This window comes from Neolamprologus brichardi, chromosome 23 (assembly GCF_056152115.1).
Source record: "Neolamprologus brichardi isolate AB-2024 chromosome 23, ASM5615211v1, whole genome shotgun sequence".
NCBI classification, from domain to species: Eukaryota; Metazoa; Chordata; class Actinopteri; order Cichliformes; family Cichlidae; genus Neolamprologus; species Neolamprologus brichardi.
This window is the reverse complement of record NC_142125.1, coordinates 32424207-32446749: the sequence shown is the minus strand read 5'-3', so window position 1 is coordinate 32446749 and position 22543 is coordinate 32424207. Positions and strand designations below refer to the sequence as shown.

General features: G+C 43.2%; 1 protein-coding gene across 5 annotated transcripts in view; it reads right to left on the bottom strand.

Annotated features, from left to right (window-relative positions):
* Positions 1-75: 75 nt before the first annotated feature.
* nbeal1 (neurobeachin-like 1) overlaps positions 76-22543 on the bottom strand; it is a 55615-nt gene continuing 33147 nt past the window's right edge. For 3 of the 5 annotated variants that reach the window (XM_087836523.1, XM_087836526.1, XM_087836524.1), the window contains 33 exons: positions 21673-21832; positions 20721-20823; positions 20485-20644; positions 19119-19277; positions 18468-18627; positions 18036-18124; positions 15730-16332; positions 13711-13886; positions 13330-13618; positions 12939-13247; positions 12703-12852; positions 12451-12608; positions 12099-12223; positions 11077-11203; positions 10823-10971; positions 10588-10721; positions 10397-10498; positions 10066-10161; positions 9832-9956; positions 9595-9735; positions 9330-9460; positions 9070-9179; positions 8526-8643; positions 8324-8421; positions 8132-8248; positions 7942-8031; positions 7013-7122; positions 6187-6359; positions 5814-5908; positions 5138-5254; positions 4717-4878; positions 4088-4236; positions 2639-3828 (listed from right to left, as the gene is read on the bottom strand). In XM_087836523.1, the coding sequence (XP_087692649.1) occupies positions 3531-3828; positions 4088-4236; positions 4717-4878; positions 5138-5254; positions 5814-5908; positions 6187-6359; positions 7013-7122; positions 7942-8031; positions 8132-8248; positions 8324-8421; positions 8526-8643; positions 9070-9179; positions 9330-9460; positions 9595-9735; positions 9832-9956; positions 10066-10161; positions 10397-10498; positions 10588-10721; positions 10823-10971; positions 11077-11203; positions 12099-12223; positions 12451-12608; positions 12703-12852; positions 12939-13247; positions 13330-13618; positions 13711-13886; positions 15730-16332; positions 18036-18124; positions 18468-18627; positions 19119-19277; positions 20485-20644; positions 20721-20823; positions 21673-21832 (5283 nt within the window). In that variant the 3' untranslated portion in view covers positions 2639-3530. Of the gene's footprint in view, positions 3829-4087; positions 4237-4716; positions 4879-5137; positions 5255-5813; positions 5909-6186; positions 6360-7012; positions 7123-7941; positions 8032-8131; positions 8249-8323; positions 8422-8525; positions 8644-9069; positions 9180-9329; positions 9461-9594; positions 9736-9831; positions 9957-10065; positions 10162-10396; positions 10499-10587; positions 10722-10822; positions 10972-11076; positions 11204-12098; positions 12224-12450; positions 12609-12702; positions 12853-12938; positions 13248-13329; positions 13619-13710; positions 13887-15729; positions 16333-18035; positions 18125-18467; positions 18628-19118; positions 19278-20484; positions 20645-20720; positions 20824-21672; positions 21833-22543 lie in introns of all 5 variants that reach the window. The other 2 variants (XM_087836525.1, XM_087836527.1) reach the window with 1 other exon arrangement.

The following is a 22543-nucleotide window of genomic DNA, read 5'->3' as shown; positions in this document are numbered from 1 at the left end:
CTGTGTGTTTCTTCTTCCTATAAGTTTATTCCCTAAGAAATGAGTAAAAAGTCCTTTGAATTTAGACAAGACTTTAATGATTATTTTCCACTTGTGTATACAAAGCAGTTTTTACAGATTAGGGAGCAAAGTTAAAACAATCTGTTACAATTTAGTACCTGGAAAGTGCAAAAGTACATTTTAACGACGCCAAAATAAAAATCATGCTGTACATTATATACTGTATTCATAAATAATCACAGATATACACACATCCATTTTGGTGACAGTTACAGAGAATGTAGCTAAGACACAAAATAGTACTTTGATTTTTCTTGGAAGTCCCATATTCTTGGTTCCCGGTGCAACTGCGACGGACTAATGTGTGGAATGCTGCTTTCACTTGATTCACAACAAAGTTTGGGACGAAGGAGAAGGAGAAATCTAGCTCTATGTGGACACCACGCTGGGATAAAAGGCACTCTGTTGCAGTCGTGGAATAACTCAAACAGTGGTCTTTGAATGAAAAATGTGAATAAACAAAAGAAAAATAAACTGCATTAATAGAACATTTTGTGCACCTTTCACAGAAATCTCTTAAAGGAGGACACAGATTGGTCTTTGCAATCCACCAAACTGACATTTAAATAAAACAAAATACAAAAATCAGAGAAAAAAAAAAAACAAGAGAGATAACCGTTAGAGCGACTCTGTGCCCAGTGCCAAACCCACAGGGCTGCAAAAGTTCACAGAATCAGACAGGAATAAAAAACATTTGGCAACAGAAAATAAACTCTCACTCGCACACTCACTCGCTCAGGTATGGTGCAAAATTATGAATCACACAGCAGTTTCATATAGCGGTATATTACAGAGTAATGCAATCACATTCACGTGCATGTTTGTCCCAGTTGACCCAAACATTTTTGAGGCCCCACACAAGGAAAACTCTGAAATCAGTCACTTTAAAATAAACAGGAAAACGAGCGAGAAGCACAAATAATAAAAGAGGGATGGGGTTTGAGGCAATGATGAGAGCTAAAGGCATTCAGAAGGAGAAGAGAGGGAGTCCATTTACAGTCCCAGTTTAGCCATAGGAAGACTGGAAAATAGAGGATCTGACTGAGCGAGGCATGCTGGACAGAAATAGAGGAAAGGAAGCACCGACAGGCATGCGATGAAGGAGCTGTATTGCTGATAACACTGACATCTCGTAAAGCCCTTGAGGTTTTCTACTTTCTCCTTCATTTCTAAACAGTTAGAATAGTTTTTAAATATGTCACTCATGAGACAATGTGTGAAAAAAACTGTTACTTTTACTTATGAATAGAAACAGATTCAAGTAACTTAAAAACATTCAATGAAGCACAGAGAAACGTGACGTTATAGTTGTTTTTCGTTGCACTGCTGTGATAAATCTTCATGTCAAAGCTTGTTGTGATTGAGAATGTAGTGTGTTTTTTTATTTACAAAACTAGATCTTAAATGATATGCTAATGACAAAACATTAGAAGTACTTTTTGTAAAATCCCGTGCTTAAAACAATCAACAAAAATTAACTGAAGCATCCAACAGAATGTGAATGGATTTGTTTACACAAGATATCAAACAATTTTCCCCACGAGGTGATGAAGCGAGTCATTATTTTATTGTTTAACCAGGCAATGCCTCTTGAGGAAATGGTGCATCATTTTAATATGAATGTTAAAATTATAATGTTTGGTAAAAACACTGCCACCTAGTGGTGACACTGTTAGTTACACTTTGGAAAGGGGAGGGGGGGACTACAAAAAGTACCTTTAAACACCTTTTCTGATGTTTCTCAACAAAAAACGTCAGCTACACCCCAAATGTAAAAACAAAAACGAAAAAACAAACAAACAAAAAACTGAGTGACTTCTGCATCACTATTTCTTGTCTAATCTCAAAACCAAAATGCCATGCATATGAACAGATGCCAAGCTGCTGGGCACGCACACAGACATACACACACATAAACCAAACTCCCAATAAAACATCACTAAAAGATCACACACACACACGGGTATATAAAAACGATAGAAAAATGCAGACAGTTTGGTCTAGTGAGTGGTGGAGCCATCTTACTGCATAAGGCTGCGTGGTGGCAGCTTTGAGGCAACCATGAATCGTCCTGGCCTGCAGATCACAGGCCGAGTGTCTGCACCTAAGGCTAACTGAGGGGGTGGGGGAGCAAAAAGGCCACTTGAAACAATATTTTCAAATAGCACACAGCAAAACTGTGTGCAAACACACATCCATCCATCCCTGCATACATACAAGAGAACAGTTAGTTAACCGTTAAATGAGGCTGACTGTAGTAAAGATTCTGATGACGAGGGCAGCTGTGGCGTGTGCGAGAAGTGGGCAGTGGTGTGGTTTTGCTGAGGCTGGCGCTACTTCTGTATTGGAACCACGGCGCCAGCGCCATGTGATCACAATCCAAAGCAAGAGCACTCAAATGCACATGTGGGCATGCAGGCTTTGTGGTGCTCCTGCACCCCAAAACCTACCCCCTGATAAAACCGTGGGAGGTGATGGCAGAAAGAATCTGCTCGAATATGAAATGACAATGTGCGACGTGCTTGAAAGGGATGGTTTAAAGGCTCGGGGGACAGGCGGGGAACGGGTCAGTTGTGGTCTTGCTGGGTGTTGTACACCGTCTCCCCCGAGGAGATCTGAGTCAGTCTCTTGCTGGAACCCCACAGCTTCCGTGTGATCTGGCCCGAACGCATCTGGGAAGAGTGGAGGAGGAGGTGGAAGAAGTGAGGCGGAGGAAGGGGGGGGAGTGGGGAAAGAAAAGCGTGAAGTCAAAGGAAACAGGGGAAGGGGGGTGAGGGGGTAACATGATTCATGAGTGATCGATTAGTTCATTGGAGCTTAAATGACAAGTGAGGCAAACAAAGAAAAACAAATTAAAGCTTTGGTGCGAGTCAATTTGAATGGAAAAGATAAAAAACAGGAAGGCGCAGTGATTCCAAGGGGGACTGTCTGGATCAACCTCCTACATGTGTGCTAACACGCTATTTACATGAACATAGCATATTAAGCCAGTGTGGCACAGGATTAGTGATTATTCGATTGTAGCTACACTGTAAATATGGCTTGAGTTTGCAGAATCGTTAATTAGTCTGTTTCACAGCATTTTTTGTTATAGTCCATAGAGCACACTCAAAACACAGAATGTAATGACACTTCAGGTAGACAGCATCGGATGGAGTTTTGCACAGATGTCGAGTATTAGAAAAATCAAAACAGAAACAAAAACACAGAATGAGGTGCACACAAAAAGTCGCTTCGATTTCACAGTTGTGGTTTTAGTGGCTGAAGGAATGTGGCTCAGATGTGTTTGTGTGCCTGTGTAGTTGTTTTGTGAGGAAGCCATATGACTGTGTGAGACAGCCATCCCTGAGAAGAACAGGTGACTGTGGATTAAAAGGTCAACGTGGGGTATATGTGCAGCAGGTCTCGTGTGTGTGTGTTAAATCTACAGCAATAAAAGTGTTATAGGGGATGCACAGCACTAGAGCTTGCTAAGGTTTGTGGGAGGTGGAGGTGGGGCTGAACACCAGTTGGTCACGCTGGTGGAGCAGGCGTGTTGGTGAACGAGCGCGGAGCGGGGCCAGCAGGGGGGACGCCATGAGCGGCGATCCCTCAAGGCTCTGAGCGATGTAGTTCCGCAGCGAGTTCTTTACCTCCGCCGGCTTGCCCACGGCCACGATGATCAGCTTGCCGTCCTGCAGTCCCACCAGCACATGGCTCTGCTCCTTGGTGGCTGACACGCAGCACACTGGCACCCTCATGGCCATGGGCTCTGCGCACAGAGACAGGCTGCGGAGGAGAAACAAGCTCGAGGTTAATATCTGTAACCTTTCCATGCATGTAGGACGCGCAGCTGCCAGCGAGCAATTTTTATTTGAGACGGTGTCGCTCGTTATGCTCCGAAACAGCTAAAACGCTAAAGCACAAAGGCCTCTACTCTTCAAAGCTTTCGATGAAAGGCTTTATAAAACAGAACAACTGGTGGAAGAGCCAAATACCAACAGCTAATGTTGATTCAAAATCACCAATATTGTTTCTATAAGTTTACCTGTAGAGGTCACGGATGGACAGGTATCCCTGCTCGCTGCCGATGACTACATACTCCCCAGAAACACACATATCTGTCACCTGCTCCATCAGAGGCTCGCTGCAGAGGTGCTTCCCATTTACAGAGTACAGGTGGAGGGCGTTTTTATCCTGGCAAGAGGGGGGAACAGAAGAACATTTAAAACTTTAACTGCAGTCAAAGGAGTTTATATATCTGAATTCAGATTTAATCTAAAAGACGTCTGACTATAAACCAACATATAAGCACATATGCCCTTGAAACGCTGCATTTCTCACGCTCCCCTCTTCTCACCTGTGCACATACTTACTAGTCTAAGCCCAGTTATCAATGTGATCTTTAAGTGTCTGCTGGTCAGATTAGGTCTGTTCCATGGTGGCTTGTTCTGCGTTTCACGTGCACTGTATTGTAATTATTAGTTTATATTTATTTAAATGTAGAGGTCTGAGTCAGCTTATAGCTTTTTGGCCTCCTCTGACTGTCAGAGACAAGGATCTGGTCACCGTGGATAACACAAAAAAACAAAAAAAACAGACACGTAGAGATGTGCAGAGAGTCCTACCCACCTTTTAGATTGTGTGTTAGCCTAAAAACTTAAAACGTGCACACACCTTGAGTGTTGCTTTGCCCTCCAGACAGGTATGAACCAGCATGTGACCCTCCCAGGACACAGCCAGGTGGAGGATAGAGAGCGGCAGCGAGCTGTCGCACGGTGGACGCAAGCAGCGCATGTACTGACCCCGGCGCACAGTGTGGATGATCACTGTCCCGTCCTGTTGAACGGAGCACAAAGTTCAAAGTAATGCACGTGTTTAGTTTAAGGGGGGGGGGGGGGCTTCAAACCTTTCAGGACTGCCCGTCTTCAAAGACTCACAATTCCAGCACTAAACCCTTTTCCAGCTCATTGAGTCAGCATGTGATTAGAATAGCTTTTCACACATTCTCACGGTGGTATTATAATTTAAATGACCAGACAGGATGAGATGAAAAGCAGCTGCAGGCCCTCAGCAGCAGTCAGGCGTGTAGACTTACCCGCGCTCCAGATACAGCCATGTCCAGCTCTGTGCTGATGCTGACGCTCACCACCTCGTCCGTGTGTCCGTACAGCACCTGAATAGGTTTGGGATGGAGACCAACAGGAGCTCCACCCTGGCATAAAGACAAGTCCACAATCAAACCGAAAGAGGTGATGCAAGTCCTCTAAGTCTCTATTTAGCTGTTAAAATATGTGCATACACGTCAATAAAGCTCTTATTCATAAATCTACAATAACTCGCTGACCCAGAAATGACTGACGCCTACTTACTTTGTTAATATTGCAACTAAAGGAACTTTTTCGAGTGAATGGGGAAAAATGGAGGAATTTAATTTTTAATCAGCATTTTCTGTTAAAAAGTGAAATCATGGAATTGTTTTCATTCTTAGGTTCAAACTGGAATTAAAACTAAATCCAACTTTGACAAGAAGTCACAAACAGTTTCTAGTTAATAGCTCCTTATTAGGATTTATTTTTGCACTTTTACTTTCTTATTTCTGCACATACTGTGTACATTTTATTCTGTACATATGGTATTTATTTACTGTGCTTGACTTGCTTTTTCCACCGATGTGGGAAAGTACTCGAATTCTGTTGTAGGATTATAACACGTATGACTGTGCAATGACAATTCAGAGTAATAACGTGTTGTAAGTGTGTTTCTGTGCGAACCTGCTGCAGAACCTGCCACACCATGCAGGTTGTGTCTCTGGAGCCAGAGATCAGATGGATGCCACAGTGGTCTGTCGACAAGCAGGTCACGATGTCTGAAGGAGATGAAAAAAAAAGCACAGGTTAAAACAAAAATTAAAAAAAAAAAAATCACATACAGCAATGACCAGTGGTTGTTTCTTTTTGGGTTAATAATCACTTTTTCAGGTTTTTTACCATCTTGCTATCTAGAACAACTTAGAAGCTCTCAATTTAGAAGCTATCCAATCACATGCCTGCTCCTCGACCTTACAAACCTAACCTAGTGAGGGCAGGACTGAGTTTGTTATCATAGTTTTCAATGTGGTGCGAGTAAAGACTTTTCCTTCTTTACCCATGTGCCGGATGTGCTGTCCTACAGTCTTTCCCTTAACCAGTGAAGTGACCCGCAGGCTGTTGTCCCAGTGCCCACCACTGAAGAGCAACTTTCCATCATGGGAGACCACAAACAATCCAGCGGTTACCTCCACGCCGGGGGCGAAGGGTCCTGAAAGGAAGCGCTGGGTTCTGTGAGGAGATGATGACAAGAAGACAGATCACGCTACAGGCAGAATATCCATCCATCTAGATATAGGGCATTACTTGATTTGCTCACTGCCTGCTGTTACACGGTGTTTCACCAATTACAGGTAAAGAAAAATGCAGATGTTACATTCTATTAAAATATGTATTTCATGTTATATTACCAACATTTAGTTGTTTGTTATTATACTTAAGAGTCCTGTACAAGCTGATGAAACTGGGCTAAAGTATTAGATTATAAAATATATATACAATAATTTATATTACATAAAATACATTTGCTTGTGTCTTTTATAGTTGGGTTATGGGTCGTACCATTACACACGAACCTGTCCTCCTAGTTTGTTCTTTTATTCATTGTTTCTGGGAAGTATTTTGAAATGCTGGTTTTGAAAAGTATACACAAATAAACTCCATTATTATTATTATTATCATTATTATTATTACTGTTATACACCCTGCTGATCCATGGATAACTGCACAGTGACCACCATGCCCACTGCCTTGCAGAACATGCAAATCCATTCTACATGAATTGAGCACCAGAGTCAAACCCAGTAAAAGTGCTTTATAGTATAAACAGACATGCTGACTTTTGATGATATGATATGCATATGATGATGGTGCAGTGTCCTTACTTGGTGTTAGAAACTGTGGGGTCCTTAATGAAGGTGAAGTAGTTGGAGATGTTCTTGTTATAAGGCAGCCACCCATGGGTCCCCACCAAGCAGTTCTGACTCACCGTTACCTGCAGACAGCATGAACACCACAAAGGCATCACTGCCACTGATCAGTCATTCCTCTTCACCTTTCCTTGATTAAATAAATAAATAATATTTATAATAATAATAATAAATAATCAGGCCCCATCTTATCTTAATGACCTTGTAGTACCATATCACCCTATTAGAGCACTTCGCTCCCGCTCTGCAGGCCTACTTGTTGTTCCTAGAGTATTTAAAAGTAGAATGGGAGGCAGAGCCTTCAGTTTTCAGGCCCCTCTTCTGTGGAACCAGCTTCCAGTTTGGATTCGGGAGACAGACACTATCTCTACTTTTAAGATTAGGCTTAAAACTTTCCTTTTTGCTCAAGCATATAGTTAGGGCTGGACCAGGTGACCCTGAATCCTCCCTTAGTTATGCTGCAATAGATGTAGGCTGCCGGGGGATTCCCATGATGCATTGAGTTTTTCCTTTCCAGTCACCTTTCTCACTCACTATGTATTAACAGACCTCTCTGTATTGAATCATATCTGTTATTAATCTCTGTCTCTCTTCCACAGCATGTCTTTATCCTGTCTTCCTTCTCTCACCCCAACCGGTTGCAGCAGATGGCCCCGCCCCTCCCTGAGCCTGGTTCTGCCGGAGGTTTCTTCCTGTTAAAAGGGAGTTTTTCCTTCCCACTGTCGCCAAAGTGCTTGCTCATAGGAGTCATTTGATTGTTGGGTTTTTCTCTGTATCTATGAAGCGCCTTGAGGCGACTTTTGTTGTGATTTGGCGCTATATAAATAAAATTGATTTGATTCTTTTCTAAAACCAGAAAAGCCAAGTACAAAATCAAAACTCACCATGGTGTCTGGGCTCCCCTGGGTGATGAAGGAATGTGACTGATTCTTTGGGACCACAACCTTAACCAGCGGCACACTGTCACTGATGCCCTTCATAAAAACACGGTAATACGTTTGGTCAAATTTTAGCTCACAGCATCTGACATGTTAGGAAAGAAACTGCACTATTTTATTTTATTTGAGCTAATACCTCAACAAAGAAGGACTTGAGGTCACTGAGGTGCTCAAACATGCTGAGAGGACACGAGTCCAACTGAGCTTTCCTTTTCTCCACTTCCTCCTGAGACAGGCGCACTGGATGGGGCTCCTAAACACACACAAACTCAAATATCAGACTGAGAACAGCAGATATTCACTAACAGATGCCAGAGTGAGTCTGCACCTTGAGTAACTGGCAGGGTGTCTGACCAAAGTTGCTGATCATGCCTTCCAGAGCCTTACGCTCCTTTTCATCAGTGATGGCGTCCAAGTCCACCGCCCCTGCAAACCCAGACCATCCTCTTAATACTAATAAATCACTGCACTTATAAACGCAACAGTCACGATGAGATGTGACAGCCTGACGGCTGCTGTGGATTCGTTACCCTCATATGTGCAGTAGTAGAAGACGTTGAGGGCTTCCACCGCTGCAGGGCCCCTCTGTTTGTAACCAAAGATCAGATCAATCCACTCATGGAGGTGGGCTGACACATACTCTGATTCCTGTAACAGAAAAAATGTGATTACAACCCAAACACTCCAAAGCAGATAGCGTCCATCTGCAGTAACAGGTTTTAGTCACAGGTAATCGAGTACTGCATCATTTCTTTCTTATACAAGAAACATATGTTTGATTTTTACCTGGAACTTTTTGACTATTACTGTCTTCCTTCTGCATGCTTTCAAATGACTGATAGTTGTGTTAGATTAAAAATGTTGTGCTTCTAGGTGCATTATCACCATCTGTTTAATCTATATGATCTATTTAAAGCAGCTTTAAGAAGCATCCCGATATGTCAGCTAACTCAACTATTGTCTGGAAACAGTCAGTCTGTGATGCATCCAGACTTGCACTGTGAGAGTCTCTGCTGTGGGAATGATCCCTACAGCGTGACATCACACAGCAGTGGCAGTAAAACTGCATCTCACCAGAGCTTTGTGGTGCTTGTAGATGAAGTCTTCAGGGGACTTGGCCCATTTGGGCAGAACAACATCATTTACTCTTTCCTTGGAGATCTGCAGGCGACCCAGATCAAATCCTGCAAGGACAACGAGAACAAAGCACGAGGATCTAATCGTATTTGTGCATGACAGCCACACAGAGCACAAAAAGGACTACATTTAAACTGGTGGTAGCTGTAATATCTGAAAAGATTTATGCATACATACACCAAAAAGTGAAATCTCACCATTTTGGTTTTCTAAGAACTCTGGGAAGTAGAAGAACTCAGGGATGAGCTCCTTCACGTCGTTGGGGTTGTCCATGAGGGTCTGCCATGTGGCTGGGATGGAGTGGAACTGACGGTCGGCACAGTCGAACCTGGTACAGTCAGGGTGGTACAGATTAAGCTCTGCAGGCTTTCATGCTATGATTAGAGTCTACATGCATACAGATAAATGCACATAAACAGGAAAGAGGATGGGAAAATAAATCGTGTATAATGAGACATTTACCGTCCACTCTGTAGCTGGATGTGCAGCGACGTGAAGGGCTCCACCCTGATCATGTAGTGCATGACGCCGGCAGCGTTAGAGTAGTGGGTGCCATAATGGAACCTGTCTATGGTTCCTGTCGGGTCTTCAAAACTTTCATACCTGACGGACACATTTAATGTGTTAGTTAATGCTCTCAATGATCAAGATGCTCGTCAGAACATTTGGATGTTAATTCAGTACGAGAGTGAAACGTACTTTTCTCTAACCGCCTTTGCGTTGCGTTCATTAAGCACAGCGACTGGTTTTGACAGGTCCCTGAATACCCGAGGATCAGAAAGGTCCAGCTCCTCTGAGGTGTAGTCCGCTAGAATCCAGGGAAACTGAACAAACGGCCACAAATGATTCAGTCAGAATGGAAATGAAATGAACCAAGAAAGCAGGCTTATGGGTTTCACAGCTGTACAGTATTGTACTGAGTGATGAACGTACTACTGGGTACTGAGCCAGGTTATTGTACGTCCTGCCGGCAATCGTGTTGAGCTGCATCAAGTAGTCAAAGTTGGAAATCTCTCGGTTCACCCATTTCTGTGACAAAACCAAGACACAAATCCTGTGAGCTCATTCTACTCAATGTTACCTAAGAACCCTTTGTTCTCTGCAGACAGAGCTTGATGTTCTCTCATGTGAGAACATTCATATTTTTAAATGAAATAATATTTCAATGATTTTTTCCTCAGTGGTAAAAGACACTGTTGGGCTTTGGTCTTTTAGAAGCTGCAGAGTTTGTGTAAGAAGGCTGATACTGTTACTGAGTCCTGACCTGTGTGAGTCCGGAGGCTTTGAGGAGCTCCTGAGGAGAGCGGGTTTCATATAGGTTGAGGGATCGCAGCAGTAACATGCGGCTGTAGACTTTGTTTCTGGCCTGTAATAAAAACACAGTGTTAGTATCCTACTTTTTCCTTTCACTAATTTACTTGCTGCTCATAGAAAATAACACTTGTGTGCCAGCACCTCTTTTTTAAAGTTGAGGAAATAGTTGGTTTGGTCAATTAGGAAGATTTCCAGAGCTGAGCGCCGCAGGTTATAACGTCTAAGGTGGACCTCTCGGATTTGCGACAGAGGCCATTTGAAGTCATGACCCACTCCTTTGGGGGGGGGAAAATGACACATCAAGCATTAAGTCTGTTCTGTCTTTCTCTCTGTTTGGCCTCCACCTCTCTCTCTCTCTCTCTCTCTCTGTGCTCACCTTCCTCCTTCTCCTGGCTGCTATCATAGAAGTAGATGTGCTGTGTGGTGAGTTCCAGGCGGCCGGGAACCACGTCCACTATCGTCACCAGCTCACAATCCTCCCACAACACCAGCTTCTCCTTCTGGCCCGCCTCATCTGCTTCAACCCTGCAGGAACCAGAGTGGGATGTTGCTTAGAAAGCCTTTCAATAACTCAGCACATCTACACGTGAATGTGTTCTGTTGATCGACAGTCATTATTTGGTGACTGACTGGTTGTTGGCAGCAACAGGATCGTCCTCTGGCAGCTCCAGGATGTCATCTTCCAGGTCGCTAACTTTGACTTGCTTCACAGCCTCCAGCAGCAGAGACTCTGGGTTTAAACGCTGCTGATGGACACCTGAGTAAAGCAAGTGAGACGGGTGGAAATTAAAAACTGAGGCGGAAAATTAATATTACGCAGGCCATCAAATGACAAAACTATACTGGGTTAGCTCAGCTCTACAGATTTATGTATGCAATTTGTTTTTGGGGTTCCCATATAACCGTTCATATACTTTGTCTGGGCAAAAATGCAAATTGGAAGGATTTATTATAAGATTAAGCCCTAGAATAACAACATCAGTGTTTTTTACTCTTAGTTCCACAAATCTGTCAAAACACGTGGTGCTTAAACTAATCCATCATCTCTGAAGAGGAACTACTCAAAGGCAGACAAAGACCAAGATGATATCTGACATTATTCAGAGACGCTGTTTAAGAAGACAACATGGGCCCAGGGGAGGCTGAATAGGAATCTGCTGCCCTGCTCGTGTCCCCAAAAACAGCTGAGAAGTAAACCTCTGATGCTGCAGTGATGTATGTGCACAGCAAAGCTGCAGCTGTGTTGTTCTGGTGGGACTGAGCTGTTAATCCTATGCAAGCATGTATGTATGCACTACACTGGGACAAAGCTAAGGCTCAAAATAGCTTTAAAACACATGGATTTAAAAGATGGCTGCATAAGAGACCTGCTTCTAGAAGGACTCTGACTTGTTTCTCGTATCTGTTTCTGTTAATCTGTTTATCGCAAGTAGGTTGGATGAGTGTGCTCATGATATACTGTACACACACACATTTCCCCTATCGTTACATCCACCCACTGATGCCTCTGTTGAAGCAGCACCTGCTGCCAAACAGAGACTCTAAAGTCAAAAATATTCAAGCCTACATTTCTCTACAGAGACGACTCAAGTTGCAGGAGCTCGTCTAAACAGAGAGAGATATTTCAGAGAGAAAAAGAAATGCTATCTCACCCAGGTTGTCTCTCAGAGCACTGGCTTCTCTGTGAGCATCAAAGTTGTAGTTACGGACCAGCTTCAGCCTCATACGGGAGTAGTTTTCAGCACTCGATACCCTCCAGTGCATCTCATCCTGGTGCCTGTTAAAAATGTTACATAGGAGACTTTAAATACCTCCAAATCACACTTAAGCTTAAACCAATCTAATTCTATTCCATTTATGCACTTATATTTTTCCCCCCTCATACCAGTGTCATTCTTTCCATTTCGTCTTTCTAACTAAACTGAGCCTGAAGCTCATACTGAGAGCATTTGTTTTACAGCAACAGGAATCATACTATGGAAGAACAAGAGTTGAAATCAGTACCTGTCAGCCCAGGGCCCTCTCTCACACACGAGACCCCGCCGCGCTGCCTTCCACTGCCTCAGGGTGGCGTTATTCTGGCTGTGCTGCTGCTTCAACATGCTGTTGTAGCGGAGGTTTTCCTGGCGGCCACGGCGTGAGAAAGGCTCCACAAATTGCTCCTGAGAGACAGCAGAATTTAGATTTTTTTTTTTTTTTTTTACACAAAGAGGAACTCTCTGAAGTCATCACCAATTCACGAACATGCCAGCTAACCTGGAAGCGGATCTTGCTCTCTCCTCTCTCCCGCTCTCTCTTATGCAGGCTGACCATGAAGGCCTCGTAGCACTCTTTCCAGTACAGAGCCATGGTCTCGTGGCCCTGACTGAACATCTCGATTTCATACTGCTTCATGTACGGAATAATCTGAAGACGGACAAAAGACGAGCAAAATGAGTAACTCTTTCATTTTTGTCCTGAAGCAACAGCAGACCTATATTCTAATCTCCTACATATTTATCGAGGTAGACACGCCATTCGGGTGAGTTGCAGTAAAGCTTGAAGTCGTCGAAGAAGGAGGGGCTCCCGTTGGTGTCGGGCAGCTGAGGCAGGTGCAGCTCCATGTAGAGGAGGCGGTGGACTTTGGAGAGCAGCGTTCGCAGCAGTGGAACCAGGAAAGAGTACATCTCCTCGGTCTGCTCCTGGATGGAGCGCCGCAGAATTCCCTCCACCTTCCCTAGCAGGTAGCATGCCTCGTCCTGGCTGGAAATCTCCTTGGTCTGCAGGATGCCGTTAAGCTTGGCGGTGGCCATGGCACACACCTGGGACAAAGGTTATTTATTACTGTGTGTGCATGCGATGCGATGCAGTATGACGATGGAGCACTGAACAAAAAAGGTTCACCTCTGGGTCTTCCTGAGCCATGAAGCCCAGGAGCAGTCTCAGTCCAACCTGGGAGAGCTGGAACCACTGGGAGCCAGAGGAGTACCACACCATGAGGCTGTCCATCAACGTCACCGCCTCTTCCAGCACCTTCTCTGTCCACAGTGCTGGGTTGATGAGACCCTCTGCCTGCAGGAAGTCTTGCACCATGTGAAGCAGGCGAACTGCATTCTCGGTGTGCTGCGGTAGCGTAGCAGCTGAAGCCTCTCGGTTGTCGCTCACCGCCCACTCCAACATGCGCTCCATCAGACTAGAGGAGAAAGAGAGCGCACGGAGATCATTCAAGACTTCTTAAGCTTCGACGTTTGCCCAGCACTGTTAAAACTCAAATAGAAGGCTGACCTGAGCTTGATTTGGTCAACAGGAAGAAGCAGCTCATTGGCAGTTCCCAGTTTGGTGAGAGCAGAGAAGACCTGACCACGCTCCAGCCACGCTGAATCATCGGAGCCCTCGACGCCTCGCCACATCACACACAGGATGATCTCCAGCAACATGCTGCACAGCTCCTCTTCTGCACGCTAGGGGGCGACATTAGACCAAAGAAAGAGAGAGCTGTCATTAGATCAGGAGGGTCAAACTCAGGTTTACTAAAGGCCACAGCGGAAATGACAATCACAACATGAGCCAGAGATATATGTGTAGTTTACTGACACACTAAATGTCTTTAAAGATGAATATCCCCACATGAGCTTCCAGAATTTGCTTTCAGCAAAATGTATTAAGAACACAAAAATACAGTAGATTAGATTATTAAATAAAGTGCCTTTTATTCATCTAATGGAGAGTGTAACAGAACGTAATGTGAACAGGAATTAAGCAGCCTTAACGTTGTGCTCTGTACGTAAAAGAGTACTTTTTATTTTACCATTTAATGTTTTCAAGCTTTTCTCCAACCTTCCGACAGCTTCACTATGACCCTCCTTTGATGGCAGATTAATTAGATAGTTTCCAAATTTTATGCTGTTCAGAATAGACTGGACTTCACATAGATATATAAAGTATTTCAGCCATTAATTATATGTAAGGACTACTGGGCAATGAATTCTGGGTAAACTGAGTAGCGGTTTGTGAAACAGGCTTAAGATTAAGCAGCGACTCTTTTTCCATAAACCACTTTGAAAATGTCAAATTAGAGGTTCTAACTGACAGCATCCTGCCGTGGGAAGAGACAGGTTGTCTCTCTCTGCTCTTCCCTGCAGTGAGACACTGAAGTGATGGAAAAAAAGCTTATTAGATAAAAGTCAGCGGTGGGCACCCTGAGGTGACAGTGACATTTCCCTCAGTGAGTCAGAAGCTCACGCTGTTTACTAGCATTAACATCAGAATACTGACTACCATATACCATCGGACTGCAGGTTGAGATCAGTTGTTTTGAAAACTTGCAAGTAATAATTGGATTCAATCGAATAATCAGATCCATGACTGATGGAAGGTTTTCATTTACGGTTTGCACTCAGATTCCACCGACTGACATCACTACTGCATGTTTACCTTAGAGACCATCTGTTGGCATTTACGTCATTACTATTCCTCTGCAGGAACAGACGCTTCCTGCACCGTGACTCCAGTTCTTTAATTCTGTTTTAGAGAATTTTAGGAGGAGATTCAAGCAGCCAAACTTTGTGCTGTCACTCTGTACAAAGATGTAGATTTAAAAGGGGATACAGGGGACATGTCCCCCCAAAAATGTGCGCATTTGTGATTTTTGTGTTTTCTTCACCAGAATGAAGAAAATGCAACAAACAAAATGTACTGGACCAGACTGTGTGGCAAGACCCCCGGTTTAACATCTTCTCTTCCTGTACCTCAATATTTGAATGAATCCTAAAGCCAAGCCAACACTTTTAAAAAAAGACAGAATAGACATAACAACAAATTAAATCTGGGCATATTAAAACTGTTACTCAGGCTGACCATTTGCTCCTTTATTACAATGAATACACACACACTGTGCGGTTAACAGTCACTAAAGCCGCTGAACACTAGCCCCTAAAAAGGGAACCATTTTCTCCTGATTGAGTAATGTTTGCTTAAGATTTTGGAGCCTTAAAATGAAAACACAACATCTCTGAGCCTGTTTAAAAGTCTCTTATGTCTTTGATAGAGGCCAATAGGCTTGATGCTGAATGCAGAGACTGTAGGAATATCAATAAATAGTGAAAAATGGACTAATTGAGGACTTCTTGAAAATAACTATTTTTTTTATTCCTGATTTAGCAGCTTTGCAGGATCTCCAGTTTAATATTACTTATTAATTTTTTTCTGGGGCTTGTTTTTTTTTTTTATTTGAAAAATAAGCAAAAGCATAACATGTTCAATTTAAATTAAGTGCAAAGCTGTGTAGAAGATTCGAAGGATCACCTCAACATTGTTGAAAGACTCCCCCAGCGAGATGTTGTCACTAAACAGGAAGCTGTCTTCAGTAAGGGAGGAAGTTGCGTCTCGATCCCCGGAGATCCCTGGGAAAGGCTTCGAGGTTTCCAGTGGTGAGGGTGTGCTGGGCATGCTCCCAGGTGTCTGGCTGCCGCTCTCTCCACCCTCATATGCCTGCAGATGGGACAAATCCAGCATCAAGCCCCCTGATTTTCCCACCACCCAGGGCTTGACGTGGGGCTGCGGCTCAGTGGAGGCAGAGGAAGACGGCGTATCCAACAGCGAGATGACGTCGCCATTCTCCAGGCTGTCCACAGAGCGGGTATCACTTATGCTGATCCGGTCATCCTCCACCCGGTCCAAGCGCCCGGCGCTGCCTGCCCGTGCCCTCCTCTCCAACGGCAGCTCCAGACGGTTGCTACCGCCGCTGGTCCGGCTCAGCTCCAGGCTGCAGGTGCTGACAGTATCTGAGCTACGCAGCGCCAAGGACCCGTCGCCCCTTAGATACAGCCGCATGAGGGTGTCCTGCCAACACTGCTGCTTTGAGATCTGAGCAGCAGCATCCTGTTGGGACTGAAGCAGCTGGTACACCTAAAGAGGAGGTAGTAGATTCAACTTTGAAGATGACAAAAAACAAAACAAAAATCTTCAAAGGCAAACTGTAAGTTACAGATAGAAAGAACTTGAATTAAGGCTTTTAAACATCACCTCACTGGTATTACCTCACTAAACACTTACCTGACTGCAACTTTATGATAACAATCAGAGTCCAGAGCTATTGAGGAATTCTGTTCCTTTGTGAATTATGACCCCATCACAGTTAAAAAAGGAGGATAACGCAGCAAGCGAGCAAGCGCTTGGGGACAGGGGGAAGGAAGTCTCGGGGTCAAGCCAGAATTAACTCCCCTAAGTGACAAGGGTGTCTGGATTTTGGCCCATCTAGACGGTTACGCTCCTGCTTGGTGCTCCAGAGAACCCAGGTTCTCTAGGGAACATTCAAAAAGCTTTCCTCTGACTGGAAACACACTCACTTTCCAGTTTGAACAACTGTAAAGTTTTTGGCCATGCCATGGTATCTATGATTAATGCAGTACCACTCTGACTGTTAAGGCTAAGAGCATTATGTCTATAACTTCCTTCTGTTCCCTGAAAGAGAGGAATGAGATACAACACCAGGTTCCCCTGCAGCACACTTGGGCTCGGTGAATGGTTCCGGGTAACCATGATGACAGGCTGTGCAGGCAGGCCCATGCATATGTCAGCACAGGTCACACAGACCGTGATATTGCATACAATATATATTGTATGTCGTTCCTTTCCTTCAGGGAACAGAACATATAGACATAACAGTGTTTTTATTAATGTTTTGTCAGTTAAGAAGGTGAGTTGTCTCAAAGCGCTTAAATTTTCAGGTAAAGACCCTACAGTATAACAGAGCGCCCCAACGATCAGATGATTCCCAGAATACAAGCACTTGGTGGCAGTGGGGAGGAAGAACTCCCTTTTAACAGGAAGAAACCTCCAGCAGAACCAGGCTCAGGGAGGGGCGTAGCCATCTTCTGCAACTGGTCAGAGGGTTAAGGGAAAGAGAGAAAAGAGAAGCAAAGAGAGAGCACGAACCGAAAACAAACGAGACAAAACACAAAACTACAAGAGAGAGTAGACAAAAGTTAATAGTGGCATATAAATGCACACTGAAGGCTTTTCAGGGAACTTAAGACAACCTGATAATAAAATGTTTCAATAGTCCAGGCTGGAAGTCACAAATGCATGCACTTAGATTTTGCAGATGAAAGAAGGCAACGCTCGAGATTTGTTTAATGTGTGTACTTGCTATACAGAGATCATATACCATGTTTTATCACTGCCTGTAACAGCAGGGCAACTAAAGAAGTTATAACTGTTTACTCTCAGCTGTTCATATGTTATTGATCTACTAATGTTCAATAATTATTTTAGACTAAATCATTCATCACTGTATTCTCTCTGCTGCTGCTGTTTTCACATGGATGTGAGTATAATGCACTGATTTAAATGTGTGGAGGAGGCGAAAATAGTGGCAGTGAGTGCTGGAATTTTCCAGGCTTAAACTGAGGACACGCATTATTATTATCACTTCAATAAATAAAAAGGAAATAACCTATGAAGAGAAACAGAAAAAGGAAACAGAAAATATTGTGCAAAGGATTAGATACTGTGCATTGATTGCAGGAGTCATTTCCTGTGTGCTAATTTGCTAATAAATATGATGAATGGTGTGAGTGCAGCAGGTTTAAGTGCAGGTGTTCCCTCACCCTCTTGCAGACGATGAGTCGCACGCTGGGTCCGGCCCGGTGAGTGAGCTGGACCAAAGCCATCAGGTCCTTGTAGTTTACCACTTGATCTGCAGATTGTAGACACATATGCTTTTACATTGATCCAAGTATATTCAGTATTGGTTGGTTCATTGAAGTGCTAATGTGTTATTTCCCCTCAGTGACCGAAATGTATAGCCTGTACCCCACCAATCTGTCCAAAGTAATCTTTACCTGTCTCCATATAAATGCTTTTTGCCTTTAGCACCAGTGTGTTATCAGCGTAAAAGTATAATCCACAGTGCTTTTGTTTTTAAAGAATAACCAAGTTATGCATTATGCCAATCCTTTATGTTCCTGTATGTGTACTTGTTTTCTTACTAAAGAAAAAAAAAGCACAAATTTTTAAAATGCACTGAAGCAAGCTCTGACCTGTATGGAGGACTTGGTTAAGGAGACAGCGGATCAGGGTGGGAGTGATGTGAAGTTCAGAGAAGAGCAGCGACAGACCAGAGTAACCCGCCTCCCTCAGCCGCAGCCGCTGCTTATTTTTCTCATAGACCCGGTCGCAGCGCAACATTCGCTCAAACAACTGCAAGAAGCGGAAGAGAATCACACAAATCAATGATTCTGAACATTTTTAAAGTAACTGTGCTGTAACGGATGTAGGATATTCCTCTTTGGTAGTACTGGTGAATTCTCAGAATGTCACATTAACAAGCATGGCAGCTACATGCACAAACAGCATGTACACGCAAAAATGTGCATGAGTGTTTTCCAAGACAAAACAGAGCACAGGATCAGATCAGGAAGGCCAAGGCTAAAGTAAACCTCACAAACCTGGCAGATCACTGATGTCAGTGCTAGCGTGCATCAGCTGATGTCTGACACTGATATTAGTTTATCTTTATATATGATCCATTTCTCACCTTATTATTTAATATAAAACAGCAAATTTCAAAGTTTACCTTTCTTATCACCATGATGCATTATTTCTAACTATATTAAGTTACAATCAACACTGATGACTGTGAATCTATGCTAAGACACTGAGATGGCTTTAATGAGGCTTCTGTCACCTACCTTAAAGACAAGTTCTCGGAGTCGATCTGAGTGTTTGTTATTGAGGAGGAGAGCATAGCAGGAGTCGGCCGCCGCGGGCTCAAAGAGGAGCAGGAAGAGCTGGTCTCTGGCTGGGCTGCTCTGCAGAAGGCTCAGCAACAACTCCAGCAGAGCACACAGCTGCAAAACAAACGACCACAGTTCACCCATCACATCTTCCAGTAAAGACTTTGTACTATACTTTCAATTTTCATATCATCTGCTGGTTTAGATACTTTCATTTCTGCTTTAAATGAACCTTTGCCGTTTCACATTGGTAGCAAAGCTATCTGCTATAAACTATACTACAAACCGTACATACCCAACAACACTTTTTAAGCCTGCTTTTAGCTGGGTTTTGATTTCACTGAGGACTATCTTTAGATATACTCTTTAAAAAAATCTAAATGTTCACAGAAAAAATTAATTAAGTGCGACATAAATAAGAAAGTGAGGGAGCAGATGCCTGGATCATCTGATTATGTTGACCATATGCTCACAGGAGGTGATGTAACCTTCCACATACAGCTTTTTAAGTTTTCTTAAATGAAGTGGGACTCAAAAATTGGGGGAGAGGAGGAGGTTTGACGAGAACGGTAAATGGAAATCACCAAACTGTTGACAGTAAACAAGTCCAGTGAAAGGGTTATCTGCCGAGAGTCATAAAGGAAAACGGTCAATGTCAGGGTCAGCTAACAGCTGCTGATGGGTAATGCTGACTGAGAGGAAAATGTTTAAAAATAATGCAGAGAGAAAGAGAGAGGCCGGCAGAACAGCTGCCAGGTGGGAAACGAGCGTAGAGCTTCCTGTGCAGGCATCCCTGCACTTTGGTCTCATTGGGAAACACCAAATCCTGCAGTGGAAGCTCCTCTCATTTCACACTGAAATCCTCTAAATGGCACATTGTTGGGATTATCCAGTTTCACAATTTATAGGTCACCTGGCAAGCAGACGCTAATAATAACATGACCTACTCCAAATTTCTTAAGATGCTGACCTGATATATTTCAGTCTTTATGATCCAACAAAACTGCTGACTGGCTCACTGTAAGGCTGAGAAAGGATTAACCTTCTGTTCTTGGTGGATGCAGTACTCCCACAGTGAGGTTTCCATATTTTTGGGGGTGGGGTGGGGTATTGGTTTTTCCTGAGGACAATCCTATTAAGCTGAATGATTTAGTACAGCAAAACAACCAGGCAGAGAAAAAGAAGCAATTTCCTTAAAAAAATAAAAAATAAAAAATATATATATTTTGAGATTTCAGGGAAGCAGTTCCTCTCTGCTTCCTCTGATGTTTCTCAGGTTTATGCTAAAACTGGACCTCAACTATAAAATCCTAAATCTAACCTGATCTTCGTCTCCAATGGCAGCGATGTATCCCAGAATGCTCTGCATCTCCTCCTGCGACATGCCCTTACTAATATAGTACTTGATGAGGCTGCACAGAGATGCGCGGATGGTCCGAACGTCATCCTCGCTCAAGTCACTGTCTTTGTTAGTGTTCTTCCTAAAATATGGAAGAAATGACAATCAGTTCAAAGCCTGGCAAACAGATCCCCACCCACCCCCCACTGGAGTCTTACCCATAATAGAGGCGTATGGTGTCCACCAGAAACTGAACTCCATATTTCTTCCGGAACTGCTTTCTGTTGTCTTTGATGACAGTGGACATGTACTGGATATGACCTGCATTACAAATAAAGAGCACAAGATCTGTCTCATTAAGGAGCATAAACTCTGAAGACCCATTGTTTTACATCTTTAATGCATTTTCATCAGTGTTTAACTTTCACATAAGATCTTATTTCACTGGACACTGCTGATATCATCTGTTGCTATGAGTATCAAATCTCAAACATTTTATGAGACTCAAAATATGAGTTCTGCAGAAGACAAAAAACAACCAAACAAAAATAAACAAACATACACTTTACAATTTCAACTCTAATCCGAAAGGAATATGACTGACAATTCTGTCAGAGCTTCTTTAGTCAAAACAGCCAGACCAATGAAGGCTAAACCACTGAAGATAAAGTGTGAAGCTTGTGTTCCCGATGCAAATATTGAAAGCCAAAAGGCAGACAGCAGCAGTAAGGCTACCTGACAATAATGAAGCAAAGAAAAATAGATATATTTGTGTCTGCCAATACAAGTAAAGTCTGTGCATGGAAAAATGTATTGATTACGCCAGAAATGGTATGAAATGGAAAGTCTAGGGTTGAGGTGTGTTGCAAAGTAGCTTGCAGAGGCAGCAGCAACTGCATGCAAGTTAAAGTTAAAGTTCCTTAAATAGGAAGAATATGACATGCAATAGCTGAACAATCAGCTAATGTGCCTGGATTGTTAGCTGAGCTTGGCTCTGCTTCCTTGGTCTGGCTCAGAGTTACAGGACATGAACAGCGCATGAATCAAATGTGGAGTAGCTGCGTTTGTGACCCTGGTATTAAATACCTTGTTGTGTAGATGAGAAACTGTAAAATCATGTGTATTGAAACAATTATCAAAGGCACACAAATACAAACGTATAGATCTAACCTATGCGTAGCGGGAAGTCCCCTTTGTTCCAGATGTTGAAATTGAACAGCAGATGAGTGTGAAGCTGCTGCAGCAGAGCTTGATTCTTCTCATATGTCACTTGTTCTATCAGGAGCTGCACAGCAACCAGCACGCTGACGCCAACATGCCCAGCTGGCAGCTAAACACACACAAACGTAACTATTAACTCAAACACAAACATGTTCAGACACCCATGAAAAATGATGACACGCAGAGGAAACACAGTACAGTTGACTACACGTATGATATGAAAATGCACCTTTTAAGAAACAAAGAGAAGCTTGTTATCAGGTCACTATAAAGCCATGTGACACCCATAACTCAGTACCCATAAACAGATAAGGGAAGAAGTAAGCATATTAGTGGATTATTTGGATACCATTTAAAGGGTGTGGTTACATCGCCTAGAGCAACTGTTACCACATCTACGACACTTTCATTTTATCTCGGTCTCTGTGGAGGCTTTTATTTTCCATTGGTGTAAATGCTGACTCAGTCTCCTTGCTAAGTAAATAAATAGAGAGGGACTTACACATGACAAAAGACTGAGGAGGAAAAGGAGGGTTTGGATTGGAAAGCTGAAGATTAAAGAACCAGCACACGAAGGGGCAAACAAAAGGACAAAAACACAGACAAGGAACAAACACAGACGAAGCAACAGACAGGGACAAAAAGGATCTGAGGTGAAATAATTATAAAGAATACGTGGTCCTTTGTATCAGAAATCAAATGATGTCAGCCAGACAGTCTGAATTCCTCAGCTGTAAGCTCTTAGAGTCAAACTAATCCATACTGAATAGGATGAAAAACAAAAGAGGCTCATGGTCACTGGGCACAGCCTAGTTTAATT